Genomic DNA, 22,423 nt, shown 5'->3' with positions numbered 1-22,423 from the left:
TATAAAAATACAGAGTGATTCAAATGACCAAAAAAAAAAAAATTGTTGAATATCGCTACAATCTATATGTTTTTGAAATCTTCATGGTTAGAGCTTTCTACTAATGAAAAATTATTGAAATCAGAGCATATTGAAAAAATTGTGTATACAGAGTGATCCAAATGAAAAAAATAAAAATACAAATTGAATCAAATAACAAAAAAAAAAAAATTTTTGATAATAGCTACAATCGATATGTTTTTGTTTTCTACATCGTTAGAGCATTCTATTACTGCAGAAATAATTAAAATCATAGCATTTTTAAAAAATTGTGTATACTGAGTGATCCAAATGAAAAAAATAAAAATACAAATTGAATCAAATGACNGAGTGATCCAAATGAAAAAAATAAAAATACAAATTGAATCAAATGACAAAAAAAAAAAATTGTTGATTATAGCTATAATCGATATGTTTTTGAATTCTTCATCGTAAGAGCATTCTACTAATGCAGATAATTGAAATCAAAGCATTTTTAAAAAATTGTAAATACAGAGTGATCCAAATGAAATAGATAAAAATACAGAGTGATTCAAATGACATATAATAAATAATAAATTGAATATCGCTTCAATCGATATGATTTTAACATGTACATCTTTATAGAATGTTAGTTATGCAGAAATAAGTCAATTCAATGCATTTTAAAAAATTGTGTCTACTGAGTGATTCTATGAATCTAATCCATTGGTCAAATTTTTTTTTTTTAAATAAAGTATATTACATAAGTTTTAATTTATGGTTTATATAAAAATGTCAGTATTTCTGGAACACTTTTAAAATTAAATTGAAATTACGCGTGTTAATTTTTTTTCCCCCTTGTATAAAGGGAAATGTTCTGATTTACAAAAGTATGTCAGATGAAAGGGGTATATAAAAATCATTTTATACAAAATAATAATATTGATCCATACATTTTTCCAAAAGTTATAGCAAATTAAATTTAATATTATTAAACGTTTTTCTTTTGTCTAAAGGTCTAATTTTTTTTTCAAAATTAAGTATATTCTATAATCTTTAATTTAAGGTATACATATAAATTTTAGTCTTTCCGGAACATTTAAGTTGAAAATGTTAGTTTTTTGTAAAAAAGTTACTATTTTGAAACCCTTCTTTTGGGCTTGTAAAGGGTCAAATGTTCACAAAAATATATAAAATGATAGGTAAATTTACCTAAGGTATCTATAAAAAAAAATTATATTGATTCGGTAATTTTTAAAAAAGTTATGGATAGTTTAAGTAAAAAAAATTAAAAAAATGTCGAAAATTAGCGATTTTTAAATTTGTAATTTTTTCGGGGATTTCCTCCGTTTACGGGGAAAGAGGGATTTTTTTTCAATTTATTAGGGTTATGTCTTCGACTAGATATCAATTGTGATCTTTTGACATATTTTTCATCAAAATCAGTCCAGCGAGAAATGAGATTGAGCGTATACAGACACAAAAAATAATAAAAAAAAAAAACATATCATAGTAAAATTAGTACCTTAACAGCTTCGCATCAAAGCTAAAATTTCGGACTTTATTTTGTCTTCATGGTGAAATTTGCTACCGTAATTAAAAATTAGCTATTTTTGTGTTAAAATTCTTGTTTTTGTATTTTATTTTATTATAAGGGGATTACACTAATTTTCATAAATATTATATCAATCTAATTGACATAGTATAAAAAGTTAAACATATTTAAATTTTTTTGTTTCTTTGATGTCCAGAAAAATAACTTCATATTTTGAACTAGCTAAATTTCCATAATTAATAAGTGACGAATGTGACGTAAGGTTTCTAAGGCAGTAACACTTGGGTCTTTCACGCTTGTGGCACTGAAGTTTTTCTTAATTCTTTTTGAATTAGAAAAAAATGTTTAACTCATTTGATTTTTATCTCATTTAGATTCAATACCTTCAATAAATATCAAGGATCTCATTACTGTAGTATATCAATACTGTAATCTAACACTTTACCTGCCCAAAGGGGGGATATAAAATGACAACTTTTTCACAAAAAATTAACTTTTTCATTTTAACTTTTGGAAGTGTTCCGGAAAGTCTAACAATTTTATGTATATCTTAAATTAAAGCTAATATCAGTGGCATGCCCAGGAATTTTAAATTTTAATTATAATTTAACTAATAGGTATTAATACAACTAAATACATTTAATGAAGGTGAAAAAATTAGAAAAAGATTAATAAGAGGTCTTTATAGGTAGAGCCTCATTAAAATATTTATTAATATTTTGTGTTTTGTATGATATGATGTAATGTTGTTATACAAATATACAATGTAATAATTACTACTTTATTCAATTATTGCTGCTAGGTACTCGATGCTAGAAAAAAAAACGCAATGGGGAGGGATATGACCCCTAATCCCTCCCCTCCTGAGCATGCCACTAGCTAATGTAATATACTTTATTATGAAAAAAAAAGAATTCGGACTTTATTTTGTCTTCACAGTGAAAATGACTACTAAATACTATTTTTGTGTGAAAATTCTAGATTTTATTTTTTACATTTTTAACTTTATAATGCTATAACTTATTGAAAAATGTATGGATCAACACAATTTTTTTCTGAGAAATAATATTTATATACCTTTTTTATTCGACATACTTTATTTTAATCAGGATATAAATAAGAAAATAGCAGATCATGTAGCTTTTGGAATAATCCACCAATTTTTAAAAATAAACACTATCTAAAGATTTGCATCGAAGCGTTTTGTATGGTAATGATTTTAATCACTGTCAGATATCATTATACTTGATCCAACTATGCCACGTCACCACTGTGCCACGACCCCCCTATGCTGGGTTTGTTATTATGTTTTTTACATTTCTTTTATTAAATTTTTAACTAAAATGTATAGAATACTATTATATTAACTAATTATGCTACATTATATTAATATTATATGTTACATTGACTACAACCATAGTTTTTGATACTGCAAATAACTAGACATTTTTGAGTCAGATTGAACAATAAACGTATTGAGTAATACTTACATATAAAAAATTAAAATAAAGTTAATAAAAAACTAAAATATAAACTTTATTTTTTAAATTTTTTTTCTGTTATCGTTTAATTGTCTGAGTAAAGAATAAAAAAATATTTAATAAAATATATAAAGTTTATTTATTTACCAAGTAAATTTTATTTATAACTATTAAAATTGTTTCTTCAATTTAAATCCGAGTAGAAATTATTTTAAGGCTTTTAAACTAAAATTGATATCTTCATTTATTTTTTATTTCAGAATAGTGTAGAGATCAGTGGTGTAGTCCTAAAAATGTTTATGGGTATACGCCTATATAATGAATAGAGAATAACGTGGGGGGCTCCGCCCCCCACACCCCCATTGCACTTTACATTTTCTACATACAATATTTCACATTATCAACAGTGATATAGTCGTAATTTGATAAATAGATAAGTTAAAAACCTAAATGAGGAAACGTGGGGAATTTCACCCCCACACTACATTTCAAAGGCCTTAACTATAACATAGTTTTGGGGGACGGAATACAAATATTGTGATATTTTAACTGTGTTAAAAATATGTATTTTCTAATTATTACATAATGCAACTAAAACTCCTAACCCTCCCAGTTGCTCCTTTCAACTTCCAAACTATTACTCGAATATTTTTACTGACACTTCTAAGTTCTTACATAAATTAAATTTCATAGTCATATAATCGATATGTGTATTATTAGATACTGTTATATTTTTTATAAATAAACAATAAACTTTATGCAGTAATAAAATAATCTTACAATCATTGTTTTCAAATCGTTAAAACATAAATGAAATAAACGTGAATAGGTACATGTTAGTACTATCTTAATTCATTATAGGTAATATATTAAATACTAGATTGGTTGGTAAACGGTTTATTACGGAAAAATACAAATTACCAATTTCAACAGCTATAGGTTAACCCAATAACTTTCAGTTTCAACTTAGTATGTGCTATATCGTTAATTTCTGATCGATGTTTTAAATTTTGTCAATAAAATTGTCGTGAAATGATAAACATTATCCTATTTATTTATACACTTTGACAGTATTTTGTTTTACATTTATATTCTATTTTTAAAATGATAATAGTCTCGAGCCATATTTGTATGTTTATAACTTCAGATATATGTTTATATGTGGTATGACTGTAGACATTAAACAAACTGATAAGAGTTATTCAAAATTTGTATTTTATGACAAACGTACCTATATTCGATACCCACGTATTACTTTTTATTTTATTCTTTAGTCTATACTCTTTAACTATTTTATAAATACGTATATGCACTAATAAAAAAACTAACAGTGGGTATACGCCGTATACCCGCGTATCACTCATGATTTTATAAGTATACGCAATAACAGAAAAATAAAGAAGTGGGTATACGCCGTATACCCGCGTATACGATCCACGACACCTCTACTAGAGATGTTTGTGTGTAAATCTATTATATGACACAAAGTATTTAGTTTTTTTTTTTTCAATTTTTCAATTTATCGTATGAACTAACTCGTATGAATTTCTAAATAATGAGATATTTGAGATCCTAAATATATTTATCCATATCTATATATTATTGAAAATGTATTCTTAATAACATGTTTTTTTTCGGTTACCAAGATAACCGTGTTTGTCACTTTTCTTATGATTTGTTATGTGTCAAATAATAATTTACACCTTCTATTAGAATCTCTATTTATATTTCTATCATATATTTAAAGCATATTATGTACGCGGTAATATTTTTCAAACAATTTTAGGCACCACTTAACTATATTTCTGCGGGAAAAATTAAAAACAAAATCTATCTGTATAGCAGAGATAGAAATTATACTTCAAACAAACTTTATTATTTATTAAACATTCATTAAATGTTGATTTCTTTTCATTTTAGCTTCGATGTGAAGCTTAGAAGGTATTAATTTTACCATGATGTGTTTTTTTTTTTGTGTCTGTCTGTTGCCATTTTTTCTCAGCTATCACTGGGCCGATTTGTTTCAATGATACGTTAAAATATCACAAATCGTATCTAGTTGAAGACATTACCCTTAAAATTTGAAAAAATTTCCCTTGTTTCATGTAAATGGCGCAAATCCCCCAAAAAAACCAACCAATCTGTAAATTTTAACATTTTTTTCTTAAAACTGCTATAACTTTTTAAAAAATGAACAAATAAACATAACTTTTTTTTTATATTAAAACCTTACGTATTTTCTTTTCATTTGACATAAATTTTGTGGTAATCTGACCTTTTACCTGCCCACAGGGGGTATTCAAAGTAGCAACTTGTTTACAAAACTCAACTTTTTCAACTTAACTTTTGAAAATATTCCGGAAATATTGCGGCCTTTAAACATATGTTAAATTACAGCATATGTTAAGTTCTATAAATTAAAAAAAATTTGCCCCGACGACTTATTTTTTACGCGCAAACAGATGCTGTACTTAAAAAACATTTTATTTTTATGTTAAATTTTATTTTTGTTTGTTTATTTTAAAATACCTTATAAGAGTTTGCCATAGTAATGAGTTCACCAATAAATATAAAATGTACATGAATCTAACTTACATTAATTATAAATTTAAACTCATTTTGATTAATTTTCCACTTCAAATTATTAGAATAGTTTTTTGACTTTTTGAAAACTTGAAAATTTGTTTAATAAATAGAACTCTTTTAACTAAATTTTTGAAAATGTTCCGGGAATACCGAGTCTTTTAAATATATGTTAAAATAAAGCTTTCTTAATGTACTAGAAGTCCAAAAAGAAAATGTACCAATTTTTAATTGACGACCTATTTTCTACGTGTAAATGGCAGTCGAAGTAGAACAAAAAATAAGAGTTAATTTTGCTTTTTGAATAATCCACCAATTAAAATTAAACACTATCTACAGACTGACATCGAAACGTTTCTTTTGATAGTGATTATAATCACTGTCAGATATCATCTATACTTGTCCTACTATGCCACGACCCCACTGTGCTACCGTTTTTTTTTCTGCTGTTTTGCAATTTTGTAAAATCCAAATCTATTTTACCATTGCTCGTTGAGACTTTTACAATATATGAAATATTGGCCAAATAAAATGTTATAAGTATTAGTTTGAATTCATTATATGCATTTGAAGTAAAATATTTTAGATTTTTCAATACGTCTAATGATTAAATTACTTTATTACAATAATTATTAATAAATGGAATAAATTAATTGATCGTAATCGATAAGTTTTTATTTGAAAATGATAAATTTAATTTAAAATTTGTATCCAGCAACTTTAATATGCAACATTGAAATTGTAATATGTAATCATAACACCGTATTATTGTTACATATTAAAAAAATACATTTTTTTATTTGCGCATTGTGTGTACCTAACACTCTGTATAAGTGTACTTATGCGAAATAAATACACAACGTGAGTTATTTGCTTAGTAACCAAATGTCGAGTTCCAATTGATAATATTTAAAAATGAGTTGATCTTCTGTGTAAGTCGGCAGCCCAAGGAGACTGTTACGTCTGAACTGGGCGCCGCCAACCTTCTGAATCCACTTGTTGGCCACAGCTGTGCGTGTACTTTTGACGGCTTACGTTCAATGGCCCCCACCCGGCAGCCACGTCACAAGCGAACGTGATCGTATATATTTGCAAAAAACGGCAGCTCGCTCGGCGTGTGCTTGTCAGTGCGCCACAAGTAGTGCTACTCTAAGTACGGTATTTCCTGTAGTTGGTGCCCGGCAAACGGTGGTAAGTGATTTAGACTAGGAATGCTATTCTTTTGACCAATATATCTACACTAGCGTAGATAATATTTAGTAGTTGTTTTATTTATATTATATTTTATAATATACTCTTAAAAAAAAAGTGACTTGCAGTATATAATTTCGTATAGCATTGATAAATAGGAAACAAGGAAAGAATCCCTATATTCTAAACCCGCTCGAAGGCCAACGAAGTGCCAAATAGTCGTAATTTGACTTTTCTATCGAAAATATGTCAGCACGACGTTCTGTTTAATCGTTTAGTTTGGCGTCATTGCATAAAGTCATGTGCTGTGCGCACGCGCCAAAAGTTTCGATTTCATCCCCGTGTAGTTCGTTAAGCTCTAACTAAATGATTCGCACAGTTAAAAGATTACAGCATACAACTGATGGAGAATTATTCGCCGTCATCTTAATCTAAATTAAATAAATAGATGTTTGATAAATCAGGTTTTCGAAAATCTATAAAAACACGTGGTTTTCAAATTTTAATTATTTTCAAAATTAAAAATATTCCATCATATATTGTCGAATCGCAACATACAATAAGTCAATTTGTGCTTAGTTTGAATTTTTCGTTAATATATTTATATTCATAACAGCTTAGTTTGAGATTCGTCGTATATTTTTTTTTTCATTCAAACGAACCATTGACTACATTTTATAAATTCTCATTAATGAGAATTTGATTATAGTAGGCGCCTAGAAACTGTGATCTTATTGTTAGTTAAAATCTTTTTTGATAAATAGTAGCTAACTTTCTCTTAACTCCTTTTACATTTCTAAATGAAATTATAAATTTTGGTATCTTCGGATTAAATTTGGTAAATAATTTAAATAAGTAATAAACTAATAATTTTTTTTTAAATGCTTTTAAACAAATATTAAAATAAAATAGTTCTAACATGATATTAATAATACTAGAAAAGTCTCGAATTTTTAGTTACTTAAAAAATGAATAGCAACATGTGTTTTTAGCACAATGTTTTACTACATTTCATATAAATAGAAAAGATAATTCTCATTATAAAAAACATATAGTTAATAAAATAATCTTATTTTCAAAACTAAACGAGTGCTAAATATACCTAACCCATTCGAGTTAATTGCTATTTATATATTATAAATGACTACTATAAAATAACTATTATCTATGTATATGTCTGATTTTTAAATAAATTCTTTATCGACTTTTCGATATTTACATATTATTAAATATAAGTTACTTAGAAGATGTCGTTGAGTTTGAATATCTTATCATTCATTGAATTATTATATCACATGTATTAAAAAATATATAAAAATAAATTTAGTCTTAATACTCTGGATACTTATATACTATAGAAATTAGAAAATAATAACTATTTTTATTAAAAACTGAGAATTTTTAAATTTTTTATAGAAAAATTATTAAGTATTTTATCTATATTACAATATTAGCATATATATATATATATATTATTTTTTTTAAATACGAGACAAAATTAATTAACGAATATTTTAATTCAATTTACTTTAACATCAATTTCATCAAAAATATTAATAATATATAAGGTGATTTTTTGTAAACCACTTAATTTTAATTAACTAAAAAATAATAATAAAATTCAAAATATTTTTTTAGTTTCTTTTATTAACACGATTTTCTCAATTTAACAATTATGAAATATTTTTATGTTCATTCCTTATATCTTATAAAAATAGCACCTTAATTTGTTTTAAATAAAATAATTATTTATTAGATACTGTTCAAATTAAGAAAATTATTCGTCTGTTGCAACTTTTAGATCAGTATTATAGAAGTTATTAACACATAAAAATTATAGACTGTAAGTGAGGTGTGGGTTATACTTTTTTTACCATAACGAGTTTATTAGCCGCGTTCATCTTCCTGTCTAAGTATTAAAGTGTAAATAACATCCAAAATACTTATTTGAAACTTATTATCGATCAGTTATTTTCTTTATCTTTTAGATTATTAACTAATAAATAGGCCTGTTACTTTTTAAAAATAATTAAGTTTTTATCCATATAAAGTATGAAAAATAATTCATGGTTGATAAATTGAGAAAATCATATAACTGAAAGTAATCAAAAATATTTCTAATTTTATTTTTAGGTTAGTTAATTCATGGTAAAAGAGTTCCCTTGTCTAAGTCCAGGTTTTTTTTTGTCTAGAAGATGGCCATTGATGAATTAATTATTAAATTATTATTACTATTAAATAATGATCAAATTAGATATAAATTTGATTTGAGTCTTTTACTTATGTGTCATGATTTATAGTTTAAATGATTTATCATAATTTTAATAAGTGAAAAAAAACCTTAATATAAAAATTTTCTATTTAAAATTCAAAAGTTGACGAACAGTATATTATATAGTATCATATACTGTTTATATTTTACTTTCAGTTGTCATCTTGTAGACATTCCATACAACTTTTTGCATTATGTTGGCACTTGTATTTGTTCTAAGCAATAAGTAGACTGGCTGATGTATTCATGAAATTAGTTTGACTTTAAGCATTATTAAATTTAATAAACACAAGGTCACGAAACATCCTTCTTTTTTAAATATTCTATATATGCATTTATAAGAACTATAGTTCTTACTTATCATCAATTTTGGGTCATTGCACTTCACCTGCACCTCCATTTTATGCAATTGATTTATGTGATATGATAAGTAATTTTATATTTGAACAAGGTGAAAGATAATATCTAAAAACACTATTTTACTACATTTCAACTCATCTCATTCAACTAATTCATTCATATATACAGGTGATCTGACAAATCCTTTTATTTATGACAAACCTTCACAACATAATGGGACATCCAATACATATACATAAAAATAAATTAAATATTTAATTTAGACAAATTTAATAAGCTTTCAGATTATTTTCAATTAAGTGACCTTAAAAAAATATATGCATTCTGTAAAAAAAGTTTTCACCTTTAGCGGCCTTAAATTAAAATTTTTTGAACTGTACATAAAATTTGCAATTAAGACTATCTTTGGTTTCATTAAATGTATAACTGTTAAATTGAATTGTTTTTGAAGTTTAAGATACAATAACGAAGTAAATAAGATTTAGTAATTTACTAAACTAGTAACATTATTAAGAATTTGTCAACGAGGAATTTCTATACATTTGGGAAAATGCTCACTTTTTTTCTTCAAACAGAAAAAATTGTACTATCACAATGTAATTCTATTCCAACGATATTTACCGCTTTATTTAGTTAGTTTCTTGCACAATACTAAAGAATAATTTCAATAACAATTTTTATTCTTGCTAGAAATGACAGATAGGTATCTATTTTTCAGTCTACAATAAAAAAAATTGTTTTTTTTTTTTAATGTTTAATTTTAAATAATATGAAAATATTATCGTCAAATTATTACAAAATATTTCATTTTATATTAACTAAAAATAAAAACTATTTGTTCTATAAAAAATTACTTATCAATAAAAATCCATTTTTTTTCGATAATCAACAAAAATTTAATAATGCAAAATTGAAGATATATTGATATAAAATATGCATACTTATGAGTTAGTGTAGTATTTCTTGAAAGTAAATGTAATCTAGTCAAAAAAATAACTAAGAAGTAATATATGTAATATACAAAAGTAGTGTACCAACCTTAAATTTACAAGTCAAAAACTAAAAATGTTTATAGATGAAATACAATTAAGCATTATAGTACCATGAATTATGTTAGTAAATGGTTTCAATTATCTGATATGAAGTAAAAAATAATTTGAGTTATACGTTTAAGTATACCATTTCAAATCTTTATCGTTATTGACCTCTTATCTACCTTATCGTAGACTCATACATTTTTAAGAGTAAAAATAATACAAAATACAAATATTAAAATAAAAAACCTTAATAGTTATAAATTAATAATAGTTATTTTTAATTTTACAAGTTATGAAAATAGTAATACTTTTAGATTGATGCCATAATTTTTTCTTTAATATTTTACTACGACTGTCTTTAAGTATTTTAAATGAAAAATATTCATATCTGACTTTGGTAAACTTTATAAGTTCAATAAACAAATAAATATCAAATCAAATTTTTGACAAAAAATTGTCCTAATTTTAATGGCAAATTATAATTTGTCTGTAATATCAATATGATATTTTATTATTATTGTTGTTGATTAAAAAAATATACTATGCTTAGTAAAATAATAAAAACGTTTTCTTAGTTTTTCAGCTAAAAATAAGTAGAGTTAAAAAAAAAATTATTTAATCAAAACTTATAGTAAAGTAATCTGATTTTGTAAATATGATAGAAATATGATGAAATGTTTATTTTTAATTTTTACTTTATAAGTAATTTAAATAACTAGAAATGTTGCATATTAATGCTGTCAAGTTGTATTAACGGTTAATGAATGATTTAAAAACATTTTTTGGTAATAATTTGTGTTTAGTTCAGGTTTATAATTCTTCTGTTCACAATTTTTTGTCAAGAATTGAAACGTCACAAAATTTTATTACACGCACATCTCTCATATGATTCACGCGATAAAATTCATTTTACAACAACATTAGCTGGCGAATCGCCAAATTTATCAACGTACACTTATATTATTGAAATTTTAAATAAATTATTTTAGAAATACCCCACACGCTTTTTTATACTGCGATTGTTAGTTTTTACTACACATAAATTATCAGTTCATTGACGACAAAATCCACGTGTTAGCATTAATTTAATTCATACTTTTTAAACGTTTTTTTTTTTTTGCTATTGAATATTTAATGATAAGATATTTTTTTACGTGACTCACAGTAGGTCTATCCTAAAACTATATGATAACGATAACCTTATGAATCAATTTTCTTTTTTTTTTAGATTCGCTTTGTCAGTACCAAAATTAAAAAATAACATCTAAAAATGATCCGTTCTTTGTGCAAATTGCAGTCCAAGGTTGTTGGAAAAATGGCTGTCAATGTCCTATTCAGGGGCTTGGCTACCGAATCGCCAGCTAGAATGGAAGACTATTTCAAAGACAAGCGCTTCATCGTTACGGGATCTTGTACCGGTAAGAATTAGAGTTTCAAAATTTTATATTAATTTTTATTTTTCATATAAATTGATTAATTCAAATGTGAATTTTACATAGGCATGGGACATAAAATCACTGAAAGGTTATTAGACTTAGGGGCATTTGTCTTTGCAGTAGTGCAAAAAGAAGAAGGTGCTGCTCCTCCAACAAGCTCAAATATGAAGCAAGTATTTTGTGATGTTTCCGACTGGGAAAATACTTATAAGAAAATGAAAGACATTGGTCCAGTCCATGGCTTAGTAAACAATGCAGGTGTAGCTGTAATCGAACCATTTTTCGATGTGACTGAATATGGTTGGGATAAGTAAGATTATTTTTTGTTTTTACAATATTTTATATAAATTATATTAAGAGCCGGTGACGCAATATTTGAATTTACATAGGGAAGCCACATGAGCGTTCATTTACAGAATATACATTATCAATAAAAACTAATTCCATGCGTTTAAAAAGTCTTTATAAGCGATCATAACGATAAATCCATTTTTTACTACGACACCAGAAAATTATGTTGCACCACTTTAAAGAACTAAGGTTAGGAATTTATATTTTATTTAAATTTCAAGCAATTTTTAACCTTTTAACTTTATATAATACCTATTTACAAAAATTCTAGTGTAATTAAATATTTCAAGGTAAATGACGCATACACAATTTTTTTTGAAACTATCTGCTGTTAAATTGTTTTGTAAGATGTGACTAAAACAAATAATTGTCCATTCTTCACAACACCACCTAATTAAATATTGATATGAAGAAGTTGTTGTGTCTAATAATGAAGGTGACTTTATGACAGTAGTTTTATTATCACTGAAAACCTCATTGGAGTACTTATTTTTGTTGTTTTTTCTCCAACCGTACAAAATTTGACTCATTAAATATAGTGTTATTTAAATTAATGTTTCTGAGTAATAAAAATAAATAATCACATATTGTCATTTATATTTACCATTCATTTTATATTACAGTAACTTTGAATTAGTTAAATGTATATTTTTAAATAGGACATTGAATGTAAATGCTAGAGCCATTGTAAGAATAAGTCAGGCTGTAGCAAAAAATATGATTGATGCTGGTATCAAAGGATCAATAGTTAATATTTCTTCAACTATATCAACGGTTTATTAATTTTCATTTTAATATTTGTCAAATATTATGTTGATGATTCATTTGATAAGTATTATTTTTTTCAGCGAGCCATTCCAGATCATACTACTTACTGTGCTTCAAAAGGAGCTGTTAACCAAATTACTAGAACTATGGCTATTGAACTCGGAAAATTTGGAATACGAACTAACAATGTGAATCCAACAGTTGTAATGACTCGAATGGGTAAAATTGCCTGGTCCGATCCAGCCAAATCTACACCAATTTTAAACCGCATTCCATTAGGAAGATTTGCCGGTATAATGATTATTTCAAAATTAAGCGAAAAATTAGTTGATTATTTACAATATAATTTTTTCTAGAAACTGATGATGTTGCAAATGCAGTAATTTTCATGTTGAGTAATTACTCTAGCATGGTAAATGGGACAGCTCTTGTGGTCGATGGTGGATTTTTATCTGGTTAGACTTATAAAATCCTAGGATGATATTTTAGTAAATGATTTACTATAAAAGCATTCATCAATATTTATCCACATGAATTTAAATATTGTTCTCATGTTCATTTTGGACATAAAAAATACTACATTTATTTGTTATTTTCCAAAGCATAATAATGTTATTTAATTTTATACATAGAATTATATCATTCACCGCTAAATTTTTAATTTTAAACAATTACTATTTTTATTAATTTATACTTTTACATTGCCATTTATGTGTAAAAAAAAGATTCATGTTATGTGATAGTAAAAATAATTTCGATATTGAGATTATTTTTAACAATTAAAAAGTTGTATTTAAAAAATATCAAACATTGTTATTAATTTGAAAAAAGTATTTTTTATAAATAGTACTGTGTTCATCATAAAAAAAGACTAACTACTATAAAAATATCATAAAAAAATTGTTGTTAAAAAGTTAAATATAACATAATAATTACAGGTATAATATTAAGTTATATTGTATAATATAAATACGATTGATCGCTTGTTATGACTATCATTAGCGTTATTCAAAATGATTAGATTGTTATAAAATTAAAATGCATATCACCTTAATAGTTTTATCAGTTTTTATGTATTGTGGATTGCATTAGTAGATACTGTGAAATAGAACAAAAATTAAATTACAACTACAAAATGAAGATTATAAGTGAATGTCACAAGAAACACCTTGTACGTGTCATTGTCAATTAAATTAATTAAAGTAAATTAAATTAACGGATTTGTTAATTGACATATTTGTAATCTTCTAAATTATTAAGTGATCATTCAAATTTTAAAAATAGCTACCCAAATCTATGCGATAGTTTGTACTATGAATATTGCATACGCATTTTTATTAAAACATTTTTTATTTTCAAAAACGACAAAAAAACTTAGAGAGAATATCTCTCGTTAGATAAATGTTAATAATCAGTACCATTTTTTTCTTTTATTTTTTTTGTTCAACATCAGTAAAAAAATTACTTTTAAATAATTACTCATATCGTAGTTAAATCTATGCTATACATTTTCTGTTATTGATTTTTTAGTGATACATTCTGGAAACTAAAATTAAGTACCTTAAATGCAATGTGATTGTTAATATTAAATTAAAAATTAATTAAACGAAGTATAAAAATGAATTAATAAAAATTTACCTAAAAAGGCCTGTTTTCATTATGAATAAAATTTCTAAGAAAAAGAATTTTTTTCATCATTAAATTGAAAAAATTGTGATAAATATTTCTATATTTTTATTTTAAAGCTTCCTCGTACAATAAATAGATCTATACAAAATATTTATGCAGAACATTTTTCTATACATTTACATATTTTTTTATACATTTTTACTAAATTACAAGAAATTAAACACTTATTCGTTATCGAAAAAAACTGATCAATTTGCTGTTATATGTAAAATATTATCTATTTGGCACGACAAAACCTCTTTTTAAAAATTATATACTATTTTATTATAATATAGAAATATCTGTAATCTACACAAATTGTATTATAAATGCTAAGAAAGACAATTGCATAAATGCGAATATCATGTCAAGAAAGTCTCAATTGACACAGAATATTATACTTACAAAAACAATAATAATCGTTCAGGAAAGATAATATGTAGGCTAGTTTCTATTTAGTTTTGTTTAAGTTTAGATCGCTCATTAAGAGACAAGTTTTTGTGTTATAGTAAGAGTCTGAGTCTTAAAATCTGTAGTGTAGTGTCTTCTCCGATTACGCTAATTACAAAATTCGACATTATAAAAAATTGTTGATTATAGTTATTAAAGATATTAGTTTATCAATTAAATTGCTTTAAATTATTAGAATTATTTTTAAAAATTCATAATAAATACTTACTTTTTATAATTGAACTTATTATTTATTAGTACTGAATGTTTCAAAGTTTGAAAAATAATGTTAAAAAAAAATTTCATTGGAATACGATATAAATCTAATGATCTATTTTTTTATAAANATATTAGTTTATCAATTAAATTGCTTTAAATTATTAGAATTATTTTTAAAAATTCATAATAAATACTTACTTTTTATAACTGAACTTATTATTTATTAGTACTGAATGTTTCAGTTTGAAAAATAATGTTAAAAAAAAATTTCATTGGAATACGATATAAATCTAATGATCTATTTTTTTATAAATTACTATCATAATTTTTGAAAAGTTATTACATGAAATATTTACTGATTTATGTATAATTATATATCATAAGCATTCCCAGAAATGACTTTAAGTATTTAAAATGTTATTTAAGTAAAACAATTTGTTATGTATGAATAAAAATTATGTAATGAATGAATTTTATAAAAAAAAAATCCATTTTCAGCGAAGTTAAATAAACGTTTTCGATGATAACTCCTAGTTAGCTTCATAAAAAAAAAAAATTTAATATAGAACCTTTATTTTTTATAAAATAAAAACAATAACATTTGCGATAGAATAAAAATGAATTCATAAAAAAATGAGCTTTTAATTTTACAAGTATTAACATAACCATACTTAATTTTATAATTACATTGGAGTTGTATAAAATAATTTAAAATGTACTCACTGTCAATACATTAAAATAATAACTGCAATAATTATAGTTAAAAATAAAAATCTCAACAGTTATACGCATTTAACATGCAAATCTTTCGAGGCCTAAAAGAATTTATCAACGTGAACATTAATTTACATATTAAAATGAAATTTTAAGACTTCTTGTTAAATTATTACAGAGTGTGTACAATAGTTATTTTTTAGCTATCGATATATTAAGTTTTAGATTGATGACACACGTGTGTCTAAATTTTCCAAAATTNTTTTAGATTGATGACACACGTGTGTCTAAATTTTCCAATACAATAAGTACTTTTCAATTATTTGTAATGAATATTTTATTATAATTTCGATCGTGTGATTCGATCTTTATTAATATATACTAATTACATAAGTACAACATAATTATGAATATATACACTAATTTAGTAACAACAACTCTAATCAATTATTTAAACAATAATGTATATTAATCAATGATAACATGGTACAATATTATGATATAAAATTTGATTTAAGAAAATTATAATTTGATTATGGGTCTTACGTGTAAGCGTATGATAACGTGTACTACTTATTTACATGTTACTAGATATAAATAGTATTTACTAAAATTAATATGTGGTCAATCTATAGCAAAAGTTTGAGAGTAGAAATTTAAAATCTTTGAATAAATGTATCATGTTTTAGTTTTGAATTAAACATTTCAATACAACCCAGTGTAATGTACGAAAACAATTTAGTCGCTGTCGAGCACCGACCAAAAAGAATGGACGTGTGACTCCTCTCTTGGTACGAATATTTGTTATTTTTTTTTCACGAAAATATCAATTCATTTTTTTTTTTGTTGATTTCACATTAATTATTTATTAGTTACAGTTTGCAGTGAGCGATCACGGTGCGTTTGAATTGCGTGTCGTCCTCATACTCTTCACGAACGCCGGCAGAAATACTGGCCAGCGGCGTGTCCGGTACTGGCTGCTGCGGCTGCCTGGGCGTGCACTCATCAGATAGAACGAAATGAATTCCCCGGGCTGTCCCGGGACGCGTAAAAGCTCAAGTAGAAACACAACAACAACAATACAACTGACGATCCAAGCATATAAACGGACCATGACAGATGACAAGTTCCTGTGTAAAACAATATCGGTTGATTACAAAATAAAGATTAATCATTTTATTTATTCCAAGAAATAAACGTATTATCGTTTACAAACGTTCAGTGTTTTCGTTGTGGTTTTCACCGTGACATTTTTTACTCGGGATGTAATTTACTTTTATTTTACTCGCTGTTAATTACATTTTGTTTAGATATAAATATTTCTACCGTTAGATGCCGTTATCGATAATGTTTTTTTTTTTTCAATCGGTAAAAAACAATAAATGTTTATTATTTATGTAGAAGTCATCAGTAAAAGAAAAACCACATAATAGCCAATCTGCTGTAATATTTGCAACATACCATTTAAAATGGTTTTTTCTTTTATTCTTTATTCTCTTTTACAACGATATCAATCACATTTTTTTCGTTGTAAATGTATGGTCGTCAATTTGTTAATAAAATTTTAAAAGTGCAATATACTCTAGACGTTTCAATCAATTGAAATTTACATTTTATATGTTCCATAACATATAGGTGAAATTGATTAATTTTTTCAAAAAAAAAAGTTGTAATATTCTGTGTTGTTTATGGCGTGACATTAGGAATACAATTAAAAATAATATTTATAATTTATGATATGTTAAATAGTACGAATTTATTTATTTACCGATTTTAGCTCTATTATGTGGACAGTAAAATTTTTTACCTTCAATTAAACTGAGATATTAACCACCAGAACTGTTAAAATTAGTAAAATCAATAGTGTTTATTTACCGAGTTTATACGGTCCAGAAATGTTTCCACATGATTCTTTCACTTCTCGATTGTCCCAGCCAATAGGATAAAATGCGCCTCCACCACTTACCAATGCCGCTAAAAAAGATAAATAAAATATAATAGCGTTTCAACTTATTTAACTTTACATTTTAATTTAATTGAAAAATTGAGCCAATGACTCAAATAATATTATTACAATATTTCATCTCGGCTTAGTGTATCTTTTTAAAAACATTAACCTACTCTAATCTCATTTATTGTTGGACACTATGCATAATATTGATTTTAAATTATACAGATCGTATATTATAGATAAACTTAAAAATTTTAACTCTACTACCATTATATCTTTTTTTAATGTTATCTCAAATTTTGGTACAGTAATATGCCCACAATAATTGCCATCGGGTGATGTACTACACATTTAAATTGAAATAAAGGATTAATATGCAGGATTATATAAATTATTAATATTAAAGGATTAATTAGGGTGCTAAATATTACAATGCATTAACGATTTTTCGTGGCCCTTAATTTTTTATTTATTTATTCTTTAAAAGAAAGAACCTTTTTCATGCATTTTATATACGCGTGACGAATTCTTTAAGCACAGCGCTTTTAGGAACTGCGTTGGTTGCTTAGTGTGTAATATATACTGTCTAGTGACAGTATTTTTACTGTGTTCGATTTGTTTTTTAGATCCACCACTACTATTTTTTTTTCTAATTATTTAGCATATTATTATTACAAACTTATTGAGCAATAATATTCATAAAAAGAAATTTTTAATTTATATTTTTATAAATTTCCATTTAAAGTATAACATATATTTATGGTGCATACTTATAGTACATTTCGCACATAGAAAAAAAGTTCATACTTTAAGTACTCCTGTATTAGGTGATTCAAAAAAAGATAATCATCGAAAACTTAATGGAACCCTTTTTTAACTATATTAATTACATTAAAATGGACATTTTTAAAAAATGAGATTTTTAAAAAAATGTTTACTGGTCGCTTAACTTGTTTTTAGTATTTTGACCAAAAATATCCCGAAAAACAAAAAATGTCCTCTAATATTCAATTTTTGGTAAAATATTATGATAAGTACATCAAAATAGTTCAATTATTACTGTAGAATACAAATTATTCAGATTAAACATTTTAAGTCCGTAGTAGATAGCGGAGATATCATAATTAGTCTCATTATATGGTATATTTCTAATAGGTCTAAGTAAGCTAAAAATGTAAAAAAAAAATATACTTTTGAATGAGAGTGATAAGTAATAATTGCCTTATCTAATTTCTTATCATGGTATTAATGCCAAGTTTGTAATGTATACACATTATCATCATATGTATACACAGTAATCATGAAAAGATAGCGTTTTCTTCTGTCCTTTTCTCAATACGTATTTCAATGTTTAATACCGTAAAATAATACATGAAAATTCAAATTTTCACAAACTTCAAAACGCTACAGAATATTTACTACTGAATATTAATAAGATATTTTTTTACTAAAATTTTTCTTAAATTCTACTCTACAAAATAGCTATCTTAGATTTTTTTTTTTTACATTTTATTTAAAATTTAAAAATAATTAATATTTTTAATAAAATGTAAAAAAATTAATTATTGAGATATAGCTATAGACCTAACGTATAACTATTATTTAAAAAAAAAATCAACTAAAAATATTAACTGGATCAAAAGTTATTTAAGTTGTCATTGAGTGGTGGGCCACCCTGTATATAATAAAAAATGTTGTACACTAATCTTTTTAAAAAAAATGTACCTTTTTTATAAATAAAGCATAAGTCAAAATATTTTATTATAGCATAAAATTGTATTCTTATGTTATTTATTAGAGGTCGGCCTCGCCTAGTGAGTAGAAACATGTGTTTTGGGGCATGGGGTCTCGGTTGTATCCCAACAAAATTTTTCTGTGATTTTCTCATTGGTGTTGTCAGTTTTCTTGTGCTAACTGGCCATAATACCTGTGTCGTGCATCATTAGCTTAATCAATCTTTGATTCCATGTGAAAGAGGGAAACTTATGTAGCATGTTAATTTCGGTAAACAGAACGATTATTTATTTCATTATTTTTTTCGTATATTTTAATTTATTAGAACTTACAAAATTAGAATATAATAAAATTCCTGTTAGAATTACTCGACTCGAGATATAAAATGTAATGATTTTGAAAAACTTGAACTGAGAATTCTATTTAGATTATATGAATTAATTAAAATTATTTTATATAAATTAATTAAATAAAATATATAGTTAATTAAATAAAAAATATATATTTCAACCGTCATTTATTAATATTTTACAATATTTTAGCTTACGCGTATAAAAAGGCATCATTTTTTAAAGATAGTGAACAATATTTTTTTCTATTTGTTGTATACTTAAATATCAGAATAAATGCAAAAATGTTTTGATTTTTAGCTTACTTGAAACCTATTTAGAAATATACAATATAATGAGATATTATGGTATCCCCGCTATTTATTGACATTTATTTTTTATATACAGAGTGTACAAGATTATTAACAGTAGATAAAATCGATATTATGAATCATCTATAAAATGTAATTGTAATCATTTTCAAATATTTTGCAATTTTATTCATCCTGACATCAATTTAACCCTATTTCCATAAATAATATGAAAAAAAAAATGATTGTTCATAAAAAATTAATTTTATGACTTTTGGAGTATTATTCTACTTTTGTAGCTTTGAATATTTAAATTATATACTCGAACAAAAAGTGAAAAGAAAGGAAATGAAATTGTTGAAACCGGTAAATATCTGACACACTAATACATTTTTTCGCCATCTCGTTCAGTTAAACACAACTTGGATAATATAAATGTCGGATTTAGGTAAAACACATGAAATTTACAAAATCGAAAATGTAGTTATTGTTTGACAGTTTAATATTTAATTTATACATATGTATGTCTAAGTATGTATATTTGCACTCTGTTTGGGTGGCCCAAGTGGTTAATCAAGTATTGCGACCACGTATTTCAACCCGGTGCTATTCACATCCTTGTGAAGTTGTACAAACATCTATAGCCCTACGAGGTCTATTTCCCCGAGCAATATCCGAATAATATAAACGAGGAGGCTTCTCAGTTTTTGACAACAGACTAGGGTAAAGATTAACTACCAGCAATGCGTCGAGTTAAATTCATATGCATTTCTAGGATCTGATAATATACTGCCCTAGAGTGTTAGCTACCAAGAGTCGGATAAAGACCAAAATATATGTTTCGACTACGACAAACCGATGGAAAGTGTAGTAGAGCAAAAGCAAATCAAAAGCACACCAATAGGTTGTATTTAGCTTCAAAACTGTTATTGGACGGCACGTTAACAGAGCAGTAATTTCCATTCACATACCTCTGCCCTTCTATAACGCCAAATAGCTTAGGGTTATATAGTAACTTTGAAAGGATGGTAGGTAAACATTGATGTAACACGTATAATGAATTGGTAGCCCTTTATACCAGACCGCATAGTTAAATAGCCCTACCATAAATCACATAAATAAAGGTGTTGATAAAAAGTCCACTGAAAAACAGAAACATCAATTTTATTCCGACAGTGTTTATTGACAATCAATGTCACTCGAATAAAACAAATTCTATTTTTTATTGATTCACCTTGGATATTTAAGTTTAAAAATAAATGTAATTTTGAGTACATCATATTATAAACAATATCTTTCACAATCTACGACATAGACATGTGTTATTATGTTAGTTTGGTTAATATCAAAGAATGCACAGGATAAAAGAATAATTATAACAAAGAAACAAAACAGTTCATGGTCAATGACATAAAAAATATAATTCTTAAATAACTATAATATTTTCATATACATATAATGAAATAAGAAATTGATCAATTCTATTAATTTAATTAAATATATTAAATATATTTTTGTTAGAATTCTTCATTTGTAACTTAAATATTTACTACATAATTTAAACTATAATAATTTTATTTGAAAACTATTTAAGGTATTTTTATTGGGTGTATTTGAATTGCGGTAAAGGGACTACAATACTAGCAGTGTCAAGTTGAACCCTTGTGATTTATACGGGTACATCAGTATAATAAGCTAACTGTGATTGAAATACAGTCGGTGTTACAGGCGTCAATTGAATGGCAAAATTGAGCAGACGTGACGTTTTGACAAACATTACAATACTATTGAGGTACTTTATATGGGAGTAAGGAGTATGATTTGATATGATTAGTAACAAATCAAAATGCGACAATAAAGTTCAAATTGAGAATCATCATCATTGTTTTATATTTTAGTTTAAAAACTAAACTGATTTAAAAAAATAAAATTATTAAATGTAAAAATTATAAGACCATTCTAAATATCAACTGAAGAATTAAAATTTTTAGTTTGATATTTTTGATGGACTTA

General features: G+C 25.2%; 2 protein-coding genes across 4 annotated transcripts in view; one reads left to right on the top strand and one right to left on the bottom strand.

Moving 5' to 3' along the window:
* Nucleotides 1-6,683: 6,683 nt before the first annotated feature.
* LOC126905466 (L-xylulose reductase-like) lies at nt 6,684-13,680 on the top strand. Its single transcript, XM_050685187.1, has 6 exons — nt 6,684-6,810; nt 11,708-11,897; nt 11,979-12,225; nt 12,926-13,040; nt 13,115-13,325; nt 13,391-13,680. The coding sequence occupies exons 2-6, from the start codon at nt 11,750-11,752 to the stop codon at nt 13,492-13,494; spliced, it is 825 nt and encodes a 274-aa protein (XP_050541144.1). The 5' UTR covers nt 6,684-6,810; nt 11,708-11,749; the 3' UTR covers nt 13,495-13,680.
* Nucleotides 13,681-16,638: 2,958 nt separating this feature from the next.
* LOC126905467 (LHFPL tetraspan subfamily member 1 protein-like) overlaps nt 16,639-22,423 on the bottom strand; it is a 111,848-nt gene continuing 106,063 nt past the window's right edge. For all 3 annotated transcript variants that reach the window (XM_050685188.1, XM_050685191.1, XM_050685189.1), the window contains 2 exons: nt 17,961-18,059; nt 16,639-17,215 (listed from right to left, as the gene is read on the bottom strand). In XM_050685188.1, coding sequence (XP_050541145.1) covers nt 17,091-17,215; nt 17,961-18,059 — 224 coding nt within the window. In that variant the 3' untranslated portion in view covers nt 16,639-17,090. The remainder of the gene's footprint in view (nt 17,216-17,960; nt 18,060-22,423) is intronic.

Source organism: Daktulosphaira vitifoliae, unplaced genomic scaffold (assembly GCF_025091365.1).
Source record: "Daktulosphaira vitifoliae isolate Bord-2020 unplaced genomic scaffold, ASM2509136v1 Scaffold_4, whole genome shotgun sequence".
Taxonomy (NCBI): Eukaryota; Metazoa; Arthropoda; class Insecta; order Hemiptera; family Phylloxeridae; genus Daktulosphaira; species Daktulosphaira vitifoliae.
This window is presented reverse-complemented; position numbering and strand designations above follow the sequence as displayed.

Coding starts and splice junctions, on each gene's coding strand:
- LOC126905466 (XM_050685187.1), top strand. CDS start 11,750: ATGATCCGTTCTTTGTGCAAATTGCAGTCCAAGGTTGTTGGAAAAATG. Junction 12,226..12,925: donor ACTGAATATGGTTGGGATAA/GTAAGATTATTT, acceptor ATTTTTAAATAG/GACATTGAATGTAAATGCTA. Junction 13,326..13,390: donor TCCATTAGGAAGATTTGCCG/GTATAATGATTA, acceptor AATTTTTTCTAG/AAACTGATGATGTTGCAAAT.